The sequence below is a fragment of the Artemia sp. Qi Xiang Cuo genome, chromosome 12 (assembly GCF_049724085.1).
Source record: "Artemia sp. Qi Xiang Cuo chromosome 12, ASM4972408v1, whole genome shotgun sequence".
Classification (NCBI taxonomy): domain Eukaryota; kingdom Metazoa; phylum Arthropoda; class Branchiopoda; order Anostraca; family Artemiidae; genus Artemia; species Artemia sp. Qi Xiang Cuo.
In genome coordinates, this window is record NC_142805.1 from 10,713,563 (window position 1) to 10,729,329 (window position 15,767).

Here is a 15,767-nt window from a genome sequence, read left to right on the forward strand (position 1 = left end):
CTAAGTTGCTTTCAAAAGGAGGATATGTACGGAAATGTGGGTCTGGGTGAAGTGTGAAAGTACTTGATACTGTCTTTCAGGTTCAGGCTTTTTTTATTTACAAACTAAATACAGCTTCGATACGGGTATACCCGGCTGAGAGTCCATCTCGTATTACCAAAGAAAAGCAGCGTATTACAAAGCAGCGTATTACCACACAAGGCGCAGCAGCGATGACTTATAGAAACCACATTTCTTACAAATTATCAATCGTTCCATGGCTGCATTCATGGCTTGGAAAAACTAATCACAGAACATCTTACTGTTTTAGCCGCAGTTACTTTTGGCGTTTCTTTGGTTCAAATCATAGCCATCTTGTTTTCTATTTGCCTTTTGTTAAGTTAAAAAAAATTAAGGAGAATCCTTATTTATGTCTACACAATGTAATATTTGTCGTAAAAAAAATTCAAGATCCAGGTAGGGACAAGAAACTAAGGGAGCATGGACGCACCTCCTCCTTCAAATTCCACAATTAGAATTAGCACGCAAGCAACATCATAAAGACATGCTGGGCTTATTTGAAAATTAATTTTTATGTCTAAACGCTTTTTATAGATTCTACTTGACGTTATTTACTTGACAATGCAATAATAAAGCGCCATAATAGCAACCAAAAACTGCACTTGTTTTTTTTTTTTGTTTTTTTTTTATAGATTCCAAAACAAGGAATTTTTGAAAATCTAGGCTACGTCAAAACTATGTTAACTCAAGACTATCTGTCTTGGCCTTTTCTCCAATAAGTCATGGCTTGATGGCAACTTGATTTCAATTAAAATCAAGTTGCCATCAAGCTATGTCTAATTGGAAAAAAGGCCAAGAAAGATAGTCTGAGTGACAGGTAAATCTGGCATAAGCCTTTTTCAGAATTGTAAAAACATGATGTCACTTGATATTTCACTTCTAATATTAGTTTGAAAATTTTTATTTCAACCATATTTAACATAAAAAAGACAAGAAAATTTCAAGAAACGCCCAACGCACTTCCATAAGCAATATATTTCTGAATGTTGAGACAACAAATAATTTCAGACATCAAAAAATTCCGTGGTCAAATTAAAGGTTCTGATCCAATTTATTCATGAACAATTTAAGCTTGAAAAGTGTAACTCCTGGAAGACTCGTACACAATTTCTGAGACCACACTGCCTAATCATGACGAAACGAGAAAAAGCTGCTCGTTTCTCTCTTCGTTACGGCTTTTTATCGACTCACATAAAACGCTCCAATTGCAGCAAAGCATGTGTGACCTAAAAGGCTTAAGAACAGCTTAACTTAAAGTCTTAAGATGTACTTAAGTCTTTTGCGATTAGACTTATTTTAATTACATTTTACAAAAGGATCTCCTTGTTAGTAAATGACAAGGTAATATTAGGTATTTACAGTAGAGTGCTATAAAGTAAGGTAAAGGTAAAGTGAGGGCAGGGCCCGTTCTGGCCACTCTTACGTCAGGGCAAAATCTTGATCAGCCCCCCCCCCCCTCCCCTCATCTGTTCCCCGGATTTTCAGGCCGAATGTTAACCAAATACCCATTTAGTAACATTTTTTCAATTTATTAATTAATCAATTATTAGTATATTAATTTAATTATTATTTATTTTTGACTTTATTTTTATTTTATTAATTAATTTAAAATTTATTTTTTATTATTATTACCTTAATTTAACTATTCTTTATTTAATAGAGTAACACAAAACAATTATATTCTCCTCTCAATATTTCTTAGCTCCTTAGCCCTTGCCGTTAATCTGAAGCTGACTTCTTTTATATAACAAATGTAACGAAACTTATGCTTATTCTTCTTTATATGACAAGATATTCCCCGCGACTTAGGCAAAGTTCTAATATGTACAAATTTGAGCGATTTTAAAATCTCACAGAATCCGAATCAAATTCCATGAAGGTATGCGATAGAACAATTAAATAAGTACATAAATTTATTATAATAATTGAATATGACATAAAAATTCTGGAGGTTAAAAAGGAAGTCAAAACCCGAATTGCAAAATCCAAAAGACAAAACTTCACAATATGCGGAAGAGATAAAAGATTCCAGAGAGGGCAAAACTTTGAGTGAGGTAAAGTGACGGCAATGGCGGTTCTGGCCTCTCTTGCACCGGGAAAAAATCTTGATTAGCCCACCCCCATCTTTACCCAAAAATTTCATGCCAAAATTTTACAAAATTTGCATTTATAAAAAAAAAATTTTTTATTATTATGTTAATTAAACCATTATTATTATTATTATTCAATTTTTCTTCATTTTTGATTATTATTATCTTAATTTAATTATTATTTATTTCTATTTTTTAATCTATTTTATTAATTTATTAATTATTTTCATTTATTAACTATGCCCTCGACTTTATTTTAATAAAATAAAATTTCAAAAATTACAAAATGATTATTTATTTGAAATTTTGCTTAATAAAAAGTTGTGCGCGCCGGGGTTAAGTGCCCCATCTGCCCCACCCCCCTAAAACCACACTAAAGAAAGAGAAGGAAAGGTATACTAGCTGTTTGTCAGAGGAGTTTCAGGGCAATATTATTTTAGGGTACTTGTTTAATATACGGAACACACCCAATATATGAAGTTAGGTTAATCCTAATGAGATACAACCTTCATATAACCTTTAGTTTATTTGATTAGACATAGTTTCGCGCACCGATTTCAAGGTGCATTGCATAGTGAGCATAGTAACAAAGTAACTAAGCTAAAAAAAAAAAATAAAGAATCCAAGTTAGTCAAATGAAAAAGAAGTGTGAAAGAATTGCAGTTATATAAACTTTAGTTATATAAACCTTATATAATTATACAATTTGGGCTATATATTTGCACAAGAGGAGGGGGGTAAAGTATTTGGACAGCTAGCCTACCCCCCCCCCCTTAATGTGCAAATATATAGCCCAAATTATACCAAAGTCCAAAGCATTGTATCATCCGTCACTTGTCTCTGTGGCTATGAAACTGGTTTTCTGATATTTACACAGTTCTTGAGTGTCTTCCGTATAATTAACAAGTACCAATTTTAGGAATTTAACTTAGTATTTTAACCTTGTAGTAGCAGTGGCGTCTTGTTTTACCTGGATATTGTTTCTGTGCTCATATTATTTTGGGTATGCTTTGGGTATATACTAGGGTAGTTTTCATATGCAACTGCTATCTTAGAGCTACTGAAGCGAAGAGAACTTAGTAGTAATGTGTCAAACGTGACTCTGTATTAACAATATGGTTCAACCCTATTCAGTATATCCTCCAAGACAAACTGCAAGCTAAATACTACACTAACAAGTTAGAATGCAAGTGAACACTTTGATGTGAAGAAGACTTCACCACGACAACAGGAAAATACTGTGACTTCTTTGTACAGCATTTATCCTCATGTTGTCAGATATTTCCTTTTATTCAAACAGGCTGACCTGCTTGTGAAGCAGCACTTGTTACTTAGATTTCTTTGTTATTTTTTCTAAACATATTCTAAGGTATTTTTTTATTTATCTATAAGCATGTCTTATAATCATCTATATTATATTTATAAGCCAATCTTTGAAAAGAAGATACCTTATTTTTTCTAGGCCAACTAGAAGTGCCAAGAAACTACAAGATTAGGTAAGAACTAGCGGAGTGAGACCTATTATGTCCGATCTGTATATTAATATCCTCAATTTTACTTTTTTCTCGGTTTGATCTGATCTGTTCTCGGTCTGATCCGACCTGTTCTAGATCTGACCTGATCTATTTTCGGTCAGATCTGATCTGTTCTCGGTCTGATCTATAGTAGGTCTGATATATCAATATTCTCATATTAAAAGGTACAAGTTACCTTGTTCAGGATTTGCTCTCATGACACTACGCAAAAGGAAAACGTAATCGGGTGTATAGCCAACCTTCTTTGCATACAATACAATTTTCTGATACTGACCAGTCTCAGCAAAACACTGAATAACCTGGAATAAAACATGAAATTAAATAAATATTAATAAATATCCTTTAACTACAACACCCAGAGCCAGCTAGGGTAGCCTAGATCAGGGTTGCCAACTTGCACACTTTCTGTGTTAAATCCATTCTTTTTTAGTGGATACAGAAAAGTGAAAATCACTCTTTTTGAATGTCAGGTTTGTTTTCTTTAAATGTCAGCAGTTGGCATATTCCTCAAAAGAACATTTAACCCAAGGAAAAGGGTTGCCAACTTGTACTTTTTTCATATTAAGTGCACTCTTTTTACCTCAGAGGGGGGCGCAAACTAATGTGTAGACCAGTGATAGCAGCAGATGGAGTCAAGAGAATCTAATAAAAAAGGAAATCGAGCATCTGTGGAAAAAACGTCAGACTGAGAATAATAAAAAAAAATTTTTTGTTACAATGAAACTTTAGTTACTACCACGACCCACGAAAAAAAATAATAGCCCCACCCCTCGACAGAAAAACGGAAAAAATTAACCTCGTCACTATAGAATACCCAAGTAAGAAACTTCCATATAAAGGTGCTTCAACTCGGTTTTCATTGAATCCGTTGTGTTGTAAATCAGGGACGTAAGCAAAAGGAGGGACAAGAGCCCCCTCCCCTAAATCAATTTTTTTCAATTTTAAACTTTAATTTTGTAATTTATTTTTCGCTGTCATATTGAAAAAGTCCACCCGTTTTTAATCCTTATTCAATTTAAAATAGCACCTACTTAATTTGAGCCACTCAAAGTGTCTCAAATTAACTAGGAAACGCAAAATTTATTAGCATAATTAACTATTATTAAAATCATTAACATTATTATTAAAATTATCAATACAAACGAAGAAATGTCAAGCCCACAGATCCTACTAACCTTCATAGGAATATTAGCTCTGAGGTATACAGACAAAGCCAGAGTTGCATCAGATTGTTTGACCAAGTCTCCGAGCTCTTCGGAGCACTCGAGTTTCTCTTCCTTGAGCCATTTTTCAATAAGCTGCTTTCGTTGTTGAATGAGAACTGGTCGACAAAGTTCAAGAGATTCATGCCTGTTGAGTTGACCCTTAAAGACACAAAGAAGAAATTATAGTCTTAATGTACAAATCAAAGCAACGATTTAGCCCATGCTTCCACAATACTACGCATAATCAAAGAGGCAGCAACACACACAAACGATGTATATAGATGTATTGATAATTATTTGAGGGTAGATAGGGGAGGGATTTATGAGTGTAGATAATGCAAGAAGTCTTAACAAAAAACTTTAGGGACCTTCCTGGCACCAAAACAGGGACCAATGAGGACCTGGTTCAGCTGTTGCTAACAGCTGTATATAGCTGCAGAAGCTGCAACTTATAACTTAATGGACGTTTGAAAGTTCTTAAATTAATTTTTACAAATCATTTGCATATAATTTTAGCTGTGTTAAATCCATATTCCAATTCAATACACAGATTGCGGCTAAACTAAAATGTCAAACAATAGTCATATATATTGACAGGTACAGCCTATTGACTAAAAAAACAGGTAATGAATACGACATTGTTCTTTCCAATCCCTACCGGCGGTGCTGATGTCCGTTTCATGGCCCTTCAGCCAAGAAGCGCAATGGGGGGTTGTGGTAAGCTATCCTGTGATTTGACACACCCTCCCTATATATAGGGTATATAGGGTATAGGGTATATATAATAACCAGCGACACCAAGACCCAAGCCCCTGTCTTCTTGGATGAAAGATTTCAAGTCTAGCGCCCTAACCATTCGACTAGGATGGCTCAATATTGACAAAAACATTAATAAAAAGGGAACTTCCAGCTTATGTGTCCTCTAAACGTACTTTGACGCTAACAAAATGCATTCTTGGAAAACAAAAGTTAAACGAGAAGAGGGTGGACTCCATTAACAAAAAACTACTACTACTACTAGCAGCTCACTGCGGCACCCAGCCGCCTCAGGCAAAAACAGCTACGCACACTCCTCCTCTATCCCAGTCTATTCAAAGCCTCCCTCTTTACACTCTCCCAGGAAGTCCCCATTTCCCTTAAATCTTTCCTTACGACATCCTCCCACCTCAACAGGGTGTAACCTGCTTTAAGGCCCTAGACGGTTGACCAAAAAGGACAATCTTTGGCAATTTGTCATCTTTCATCCGCAGAACGTGCCCTAACCACTAACAAAAAAAAAAACAAATAGCAACAACGTTTATGAGAGAAAAACTAGCTTATGAACAACTAATCGGAACAAATTACAAAAAATAGAAAATCAAACTCTAGAAAGGTCATGCAGAACTTATGGTCTAAATTACAAACCAAGTAAGAAGCATATTAGGCGTGCACACAAGACGGGCCTCATTACTTATCAAATTAACTGTTCTTTTTATTTTTACTAAATCACAAATCATTACTTAAATAAACATTATCAATTCCTTTTTTGGTTTACTAACTTTTCTTTTCGTTTTATGTTTAGTTCCTTCAATTGCTCGGACGAAATAAGTTGTATTACTCATAGCTTCATTTACACATTCCGTTTATCACCCTTTGTCACTGTAACTTATTGGCTCGATTAACCATCAGAGACCAACAGGTGCAAACACACAGAAAATGGTTTATGCCTTGGAGTAGAGTTCGCTAAGGCGAGGAGTTTACATTAGTTGCGAATAGAATAGGGTATTTGGAAAATTGCCACGACCTAATATTGGTATCAATGACCTGAAGAAGCCAATCCCTAATATTAGTCTCAAGGATTTAAAGGAGCCACTCCCTTGGGAGAATGCAATTCCCTAAAATTGGTCTCAAAGACCTAAAAAAGTCACTCCCTTGGAAGAATGCAATTCCCTAAAATTGGTCTCAAAGACCTAAAGAAGCCACTCCCTTAGAAGAGTGCCACTCCCTAATATTGGTCTCAAGGACCTAAAGAAGTCACTCCCTTCAAAGAATGCCATTCCCTAATATTGGTCTCAAGGACCTAAAGAAGTCACTCCCTTGGAAGAATGCCACTCCCTAATATTGGTCTCAAGAACCTAAAGAAGCCACTCCTTTGGAAGAATGACACTCCCTAATATTGGTCTCAAGGATCTAAAGAATACCATTCCCTAATATTAGTCTCAAGGACCAAAAGAAGCCGTTCCCTAATATTGGTCTCAAGGACCTAAAGAAGCCACTCCCTAACAGTACTCTCAAGGACCTAAAGATGCCACTCCCTTGGAAGAATGCCACTCCTTAATATTGTTCTTAAGGACCATCCTAGAGGAAAAATCTGGATATAGATAAATCATAGACAATTAGTATAGACACAGATTATAAGTATTGTAGATAAATATACAAACTTGTACGATAGATACAAGAGGTAATCCTAGACAAAATAAAGTTTTTTACACAATAAACAAGCTTACAAACTACAAAAAAAATCCATAAAAAATTATGGCAGGTCAAAGACAACTTCAATATCTCACATTCCCTAAAATTACGCCCCTAAAATTACCGTAAATCTAAGAAAAAAGTCATGTACTTTGCCATGTGGAGTCTACCCATGGCAGCTATAGGAAGTCTTTTACACCCTCGTTGGTCGAGTGGTATAGAACAAATAGTAGTGGTTGTTGGATAGAACCGGTTTCTTAATCCACTTGAGCGCAGAAGGCAATAAACTTTTAAACACATGTAGGGATTTATTTTAACCCGTTTGCGACTAATGAAGGTGTAATACTTGTCACAGACCTACAACGCGTTTTTTCCTCCAGATTCTTGTTTTCAAAATACTTAAAATTATGAGCTAGTTTTTGGCAAATGATTCCTTATGGTTTTGTGAGCCATTTTTGAGCTACTGACCGTGTTGTTTTTAATAAGTACAATTAATTAATTATTATTTAGTCTCTTTTTTTAATTTTGTTGATGATTTTAACCAGTAAATACATATTTATTTGACGAGAATGGAAATTCTCCCATTTGAGCGCGCGATTAGTTGTTTTGAAATAAATCCTTAGGAAATACCTAAGTTCAAGTTCGAGCTTAAACTCGAACTAAATTTATTTTAGAATAAGGTTAGCAATACTAACTTTATTCAAACTCAAGTTGAAATCAAAATAGGAAATACCTGAATCCAAGGTAGTATCCAGGATTTTGTTTTATACATTTTTATTACGTTTTTTAAGTTGGAAAAACATTTCGGGGGGGGGGGGAGTCAAACTCCCTATTCGTCCCTGGATACGCCCTTGTATAAGTCATAAATAAAATAAGAAATAAAGTAGACAGGGGAAGCATTTCATTAAAACACCTTAAAAATGAGTTAATTAAAGTAATTGAAAAATTAAGATCTCCAATTGCCATACATTAAACAAGTCTAATTCCTTTAGAACGACTAAAATAAAAAGTCATCTTATTCACTTTTCATTTAGGAACGGTGATTACAAACCCCTCCCCGCAAATTTCCATCGAAAACAACACATCATAACGGGTTCAATGCGTTTCAATTGTCCCAACAGTTGCTGAAAATAGTAGATGGCAGAAACATAGTAGTTGACAAAGAAAAAAAAATTCTTCATAATTATTTTTTGGGAAAATATTTTCTACTATGAAAGTGCCTTCAAATTTTAAAATCGAGAATAGACTTAGAGTGAATTAAAAACTGTATAATAATTAATAACTAAACAATTGCGGAATGCAAAAAAAAACACGCAAATATGTCGAAATACCGGAATTTAACGAAGTTTTATTTAAAATCTTCGACTTCTATTCATCTCGCACTCAAAATCAATCGACAATTTACACCAAAAGCGTCTGAAATTGCTAGAAAAATTTAGAAATTATTTTAGAAAACATGTTAGTTCATAAAATTGTTTCTAAGATTTTTGTCAGGACGACAGGCAGGTTTAAGCTTTCCTAGACCTTTGGAGGATGCTCATTTGATCAGAAATTGAGAGTTTAGGTTCTATTTTTATAAGTCGAAAGTGATTAGACACCAATCAGTCCCTGTCTTAAAACTGTTTTTGATATCTGGTCCCTTTGTAACCCCTTAAGACATCTGACCAACATTTTGAGGTACCTATTTTGCATTTTATCTGTGGCTGCTCAATTTTGCGTGTGGGGGGCTTTTCATTGGAGAGAGAAATTTTCCAGGGGGAAATGCCGGCTCCCACGACAGACACAGAAGTATAATCAATAATTATATTCACGTATTATCATATAAAATTATATGATAACTTTAGAAGGCACAAACGGCGCAAATCTGGGAGTAAGATACGGCATTATTCTTCTTGTTTGGATTAATACGGAGACTCTTTCGTGTAATATCATCACCGGAATCAGATTCCGAGTCCTACTGTGTGTTGCTACAGCTGAATTCAAACTCTGCGTCCCGCTTTACCAAGCTGAGATCAAATCCACTGCCCTACTACAAGGCATTTTTATTCAGCTAGTCGATGATACACTTGCGACTGCACCTAGCACGTGTATGTATAATGAAAAAAAAAAGCATACAAAAAAAAGAAGAATTTGATTGAAAGTTTGATTACTTTTACTGCTTGTAAACGGAACTTAAAGAAACATGAACTTCTATAGGAGAAGTTATCTTTTTAAGCTAATTCTAACCAGTATAAAAAAAACCTTTGATTTTTTGTCTTGTTCTTGAGACTTATTAATTGTTCTTTCATGATTATTTTTTATTGTGTATTTTGTCTTTCTTTTTTCTAGTCTAATCAGACTTTTTCTGGATATTCTACTCTTTACATGTACTTTTTAGGTTTTAGATAAAATTGGGAAGAAAAGTGAAAGCTGGTCCAAATGAAAAATAAAATTTTGATAAAATAAAACTTAAAAAAAAAAACGCATCAAAGTTTTGTTTATATTCATTTTGTTACGTTTTTACGAGTCGGAAAAAGATTTCGTGGGAGGGGGTTCAAACCACCCAATCCCCCCCCCCTGGATACAGCCTTAAGACTTATTTTGAAAGAAAATCGGCTAGTTGAGATTTTTCGTCTTCTGAAGAAGTTTTATCATCAACAAACAGGACTCGGCAACACCTTGCAAATTAGCGTTGATTGCGTTGGGCCAGTTAGAACTTACGAGCCAAGAGCACAAGTTTCTTTTCCCATCAACGAACATCTCTTTTGATTTCAAAATATTCTCTACAAGTTCATTTTGCATACAGCTCTGCGTTCATCTTTCTCACTTTTTCTCTTTGTGTCCAGAAAAAAATTTCAAATTAACACTTTTGCGTTCATCTTTCTCACGTTCACTGCGTTCATTTTTCATACATCTTTCGTTCATCACTATAGGACATACATTATACTTGCTATTGTACTTGGTACGAGTATATATAATGAACAAAAAGGAGCATACAAAAGAAAAGAAGAATAGAAGAATAGAAAAGAAATAGAAGAATAGAAAAGAAAAGAAAAGAAGAAAAGCCTGATTACTTTAACTACTTTTAGGTGGAACTTAAAGTAACAGAAACTGATAAAGGCGAAGTTATATTTTTTAAACTATTCTAAACATTATAAAAAACTTTGACTTTTGTCCTTGTTTTTGAGACTTTAATTGTTGTTTCTTTATTACTTTTTTTTATTTCAGAAATTCTCTAGGAGTACATTTTTCATACCTGATCGAGTAGAATTCCAAAATATTGTAAAAGAGGTGATTGCCCAGGTCCCGCAGTGACTTGCTGAAATTTCTGGATAGTTCCAGGGGTACGGAGAAGTCCTCTCGGTGCATTGGCAGCCACCTAAAAAGTTTTCTCAATATAGTTTAAAAAATTATGCAATTTATTACAGTAGAATTATTCTGAATCACTATTATTTTTTATTATTCCTTAAACCAGGTTTTTAAATAAATTTTTTCCAATCTATACCAAGAAATATTGGAAAACAACGGCAATTGTCAAGACTAGGGGCTAATAATCATAATCGTAAAGCGTATTTCAGGAATACAAGGACAGGGTGTCTCCATATTGTTTTTTTTGTTTTGATGATTGTTTTTTTTTTTTTAGTGGTAGGGTTGTGTTATTTTTTTTTTTTTTACAAAAACCATGTCCCAGGCGACTGGCTAGATTTGTCAAACTATGAATCATGTTGGAAAATGAACAGCATTGCAGACCAGTTTTTTGCTAGAAAAGTTAATTGAAGCTGTTGGACATAAGCTGTAGAACTTACGATGCGAAAAAAGGTAATGTAAATTATACAAAATAAAATACATAATATAGTAATAGTATAATATCAGAAATAAACAATATAGTATAGTAAATTATTTAAATATTTAATTACATAAAGAAAATAATCATGATAGTTCATGGGCGTAGGGAGGGGGCAGGAGGGCAGCTGCCCCCCCCCCCCTAGACCTTAAAGTTTAAATTATATATGGCTGAAAAAGCAGTTGGTTGTAAAATCAGTTGCTAGAAGGCCCTCCATCACACTCTTAACTGCCTCCCCCCCTAGACAATATGCTGCCTACGCCCATGTGATAGTTCCAACTTGAGGTTCAAACAATGATAGTTCAAACATTTTGATGATAACTCCTTAGATAAGTCACTCAAATCTGTTCGCTAGGCTATTCTCAAAGGGAAGATCAGGGAGGCAGTGCCTTTTCAACCATACCTAACTCTAGTGAAATACGTAACTCAGACCAAGGGTTAACTCTTTTTTGCATTTTTAATTCGCTTTTTAATTTTGCGTTAAATTCACCGTTAAACTTTACGGAATAGTGAAGCCTTATCTGATTGTCTGTAGGGGAATATTTGAAGAAAACCTGGTCTTTGTTCTTAACCGCGATTTTGTGACCAGGACAGTTTGCTGCAAATATGTCCCTTACAAACAATCAAATTCTGAAAAACCTTACAAACAAAATTAAAAAAAAAAAAAAAAAGTAAAGAAGGCTCATCTCTGAAGACACACCAGAGGTCGTCATAGCTGTCATCAATCTTCACTTTTTCTTCCATTTTGTTATCATTCTCCTTTTATTTGTTGGCATGTTTGCTGACGCTGTCCAGTATCAGTTTGTATTGTATTGGAGCAGGGCAAATAGCCCAGAGCAATTCAGAAACCTACCCAGAACAGCAGTGGAAAATCCAAAATTCTTGGTTATTCGCTTGAACAATCCAAGCGACTTTTAGGATCTGACTGCAACACAAATGAAGCACAAACACCAGATAAGGATGGATATGAAAACCAACAATATTTCACAACGCTTCCTCTTCAAGATCCAGAAATATTCAAAAACCTTTTTTGGACTAAAATAAAACTGCATATTTAAACATCAAAAGTGAGCAGTTAATGGGAGAATACGGAAATCAGGTTGTGAAGGCCAAGAAGAAATCTTCCAGAGCCCACCAAAACAGTGTCTTCAGAAGCACCTTTTCTTCTAATTTTTCATCATTCTCCTTTTCGTTTTTTTGGCGCGTTTGCTGACTGTTTCCAGTAGCTGTTTGCCCACCAGAGGTCTTTGCAGCTGTCAGCATTCCTCACTTTTCCGTCTATCTTTTCATCATTCTCCTTTTTGTTTTTGGCGCGTTTGCTAACTTTTTCCAGTAGCTGTTTGCCCACCAGAGGTCTTTGCAGCTGTCAGCATTCCTCACTTTTCCGTCTATCTTTACATCATTCTCCTTTTTGTTTTTGGCGCGTTTGCTAACTTTTTCCAGTAGCTGTTTGCCCACCAGAGGTCTTTGCAGCTGTCAGCATTCCTCACTTTTCCGTCTATCTTTACATCATTCTCCTTTTTGTTTTTGGCGCGTTTTCTAACTTTTTCCAGTAGCTGTTTGCCCACCAGAGGTCTTTGCAGCTGTCAGCATTCCTCACTTTTCCGTCTATCTTTTCATCATTCTCCTTTTTGTTTTTTGGCACTTTTGCTGATTTTTTTTGGTAGCTGTTTGCCCACCAGAGGTCTTTGCAGCTGTCAGCATTCCTCACTTTTCCGTCTATCTTTTCATCATTTTCCTTTTTGTTTTTGGCGCGTTTGCTAACTTTTTCCAGTAGCTGTTTGCCCACCAGAGGTCTTCACAGCTGTCGTCATTCCTCACTTTTTCTTCTATTTTTATATCATTCTCCTTTTTATTCGTTGGCTCGTTTAATGACTTTTCCCAGTAGGTTTTGCTTGCCTCCCAGAGGGCTGCACCAGCAATAACTGCAGTAGGAATACCTACAAACCCGGAAGCTTTTATCACAAGTTCCATTTTTCTCTGTGATCAAATTCACACTTGTATGATTCCGATTTGAGCAAGCTTATATCCGGGTTGCAGCGGTAGCTAGCAACCTAGTAAGAGACGATCACGTCCAATGTTAAGAAATATAAAAACCCATAGTTCCTAAAAAAGGAGTCAGATCAAAACAAAAAGTACACCATTAGAACCGCCTTGTCCGAAACCCCTGTATTGTAAACTTTCTGTCCCTTGGCTTGATTATACTAGAGACGTCATAATTAGAGGATGATTTAATCATCTGGCATGACATCATGATCTGTTCACACAATGTGTTATCATAAGCTATGATTTATTTTCTATCTACAATGTCTTAAAATGTAAATATACAGAGTTTAGGGCTCAGCTTTTGAAGTTGCTGCGCCTCAGATTAGGGTATCAGTGCTATTTAAGGATATATATTTTAAAACCTTATTTCAGTCTCCCAATAAATAATTTCTATCTGGATAGTACTCGAATTCTAATCCTATTTTAGCTTTTCTTCATTCTTTTTAGTTGTCCATTGATTTGATCAGGCATAAGCTTTATTAGGTATAAACCTTATGTTAATAAGATTTTATGGGTAGGTATAAGATTTCTGTCTCCCATTAAACAATTTCTATCTGGATAGTACTCAAATTTCAATCCTGTTTCAGCTTTTCTTCTCCCTTTACAGTTGTCTATGGATTTTATTAGGTATAAGCCTTATCAGGATAAGGTTTTTATCAGGTATATTCTATCAGGTAGATTTTATCAGGTATCAGGTATATTCAATCAGGTATAAGATTTTATCAGGTATCAGGTATATTCAATCAGGTATAAGATTTTATCAGGTATCAGGTATATTCAATCAGGTATAAGATTTTATCAGGTATCAGGTATATTCAATCATTATAAGATTTTATCAGGTATCAGGTATATTCAATCAGGTATAAGATTTTATCAGGTAGTCGACCTGTTCGTGGCAATGGATTATATCTAAGGAGCGACTCGGCCCAATCGTAACCGAAACTCTAAAAAAAAAGAATTTTTATAACAGTAGATACATCAAAAGAATTGGATTTTTATCATGATTCCAAATATATAAAATTTGTTAAGGTTTATGTTACCCATAAAAAGGTACGAACTTAAGAAAATTTGTCTAATTTTCGAAGCAGGGGGAGAAATCCCCCAAAAGACCAGCAATATTAATGGAAATCGCACCATCACTTTTAGCAGAATCAGAAAACCATGTTGAAGAGGTTTCAAACTCCTATCTACAAAAATGTGGAATTTTGTATTTTCGCCAGGGGAAAGATCACAGATAGGTGTTTATTTATTGTTTTTTTTTTCGATGGTCCTAGCTATTGAATGATATCGAACGAATGGTCCTAGAAGATCGGGAGAGGGCTTATTCGACCAGAAATTCAAGTTCTAGTGTTCTTTTTAAGTGACCAAAATTATTGGAGGGCAACTAGCCCCTCTCGCACGCCCTTTTTCCCTAAAGACCCAATAAAAATTTTGAAATAGCTATTTGATTCAGCATAGTTGTAAGGCCAAATAACTATGCACGTGTTAACGCCACTGCCCCCAGTAGCTGGAAAAAGGGCTCTAAGTTATGCAATTTTCCCCGTTGTCCACATATTGTATTTGTTATTGGGGTATATATATATATATATATATATATATATATATATATATATATATATATATATATATATATATATATATATATATATATTTTTTTTTTTTTTTGGGGGGGGGGAAATTAAGTGACGGATGCTGAATGCTTAGTGAATATAATACCAAAATATTTTGGCTGATTCATGATTTGGATGGGGAGACCAGTTCTCTTTTTAAAATAGGTACGTGTATATTTATTGAGGAAATAATTTTAAATCACGTCGCTTTGTTCCTTTAAAGCTACTTACTATTTTCCCAGAGAATTACTTTTGATTTTGAAGTGAACGGTAACAGATAAGTCGCGAAGACAGAAATCTAGCAGCGGATGTACCCATTAGCCATAACAGTATGGTACAAACGCCACGACCAATTCCTTTTAAGAGGAGATTTAGGAAGAAGGGGGTCGTAAACATCTCTTTACAAGTACATTTGCCGAAAGGAGGGCTGAAAACCTTAACCGGATTTGGTAGTAAAATATTGATATTCATTCATGAGGATAGCATTCAATTGATCAAACATGATATGCTTATGAGGATGGCAAGAATGTTACCCCTCTGACACCATGACTGCGACTGTTGACTAAACTTTACCAGTAAAGTTTGCAAGCCAGTATAGTAAATAGGCCAATAAAAATACGCCCATATCCCCCCCCCCCCGTCCTTTCCACAGAGACTGGAGAACAACAAAAAGTATAACTACAGGTTCATGTCTTATTTTCCAACCAACTTTGTTTAGGGTTAGGAGTCCCTGATTGGCAAATGTACTTTTAAAGGGAATTTAATGATCCCCTTCTTCCTGCATCTCCCATAATTGGAATTGATACTGGTGTATACAACCATACTGTTATTGTTAATTGGTTGCTAATTTGGGTGTTTGTTAATTGATTAATTGAATTGTTAATTGGTTGTCAATTTTGCAACATCAGTTGCTAAATTTAAGCCTTCGCGCTTTACCATGCACTTAA

General features: G+C 35.0%; 1 protein-coding gene across 1 annotated transcript in view; it reads right to left on the minus strand.

The window, feature by feature from the left end:
* The window catches only part of Chc (clathrin heavy chain), a 119,204-nt gene that overhangs the window by 72,454 nt on the left and 30,983 nt on the right, over positions 1-15,767 (minus strand). Inside the window, exons 6-8 of the mRNA XM_089098413.1 lie at positions 10,577-10,699; positions 4,861-5,049; positions 3,861-3,984 (exon numbers count right to left, since the gene is read on the minus strand). Coding sequence (XP_088954539.1) covers positions 3,861-3,984; positions 4,861-5,049; positions 10,577-10,699 — 436 coding nt within the window. The remainder of the gene's footprint in view (positions 1-3,860; positions 3,985-4,860; positions 5,050-10,576; positions 10,700-15,767) is intronic.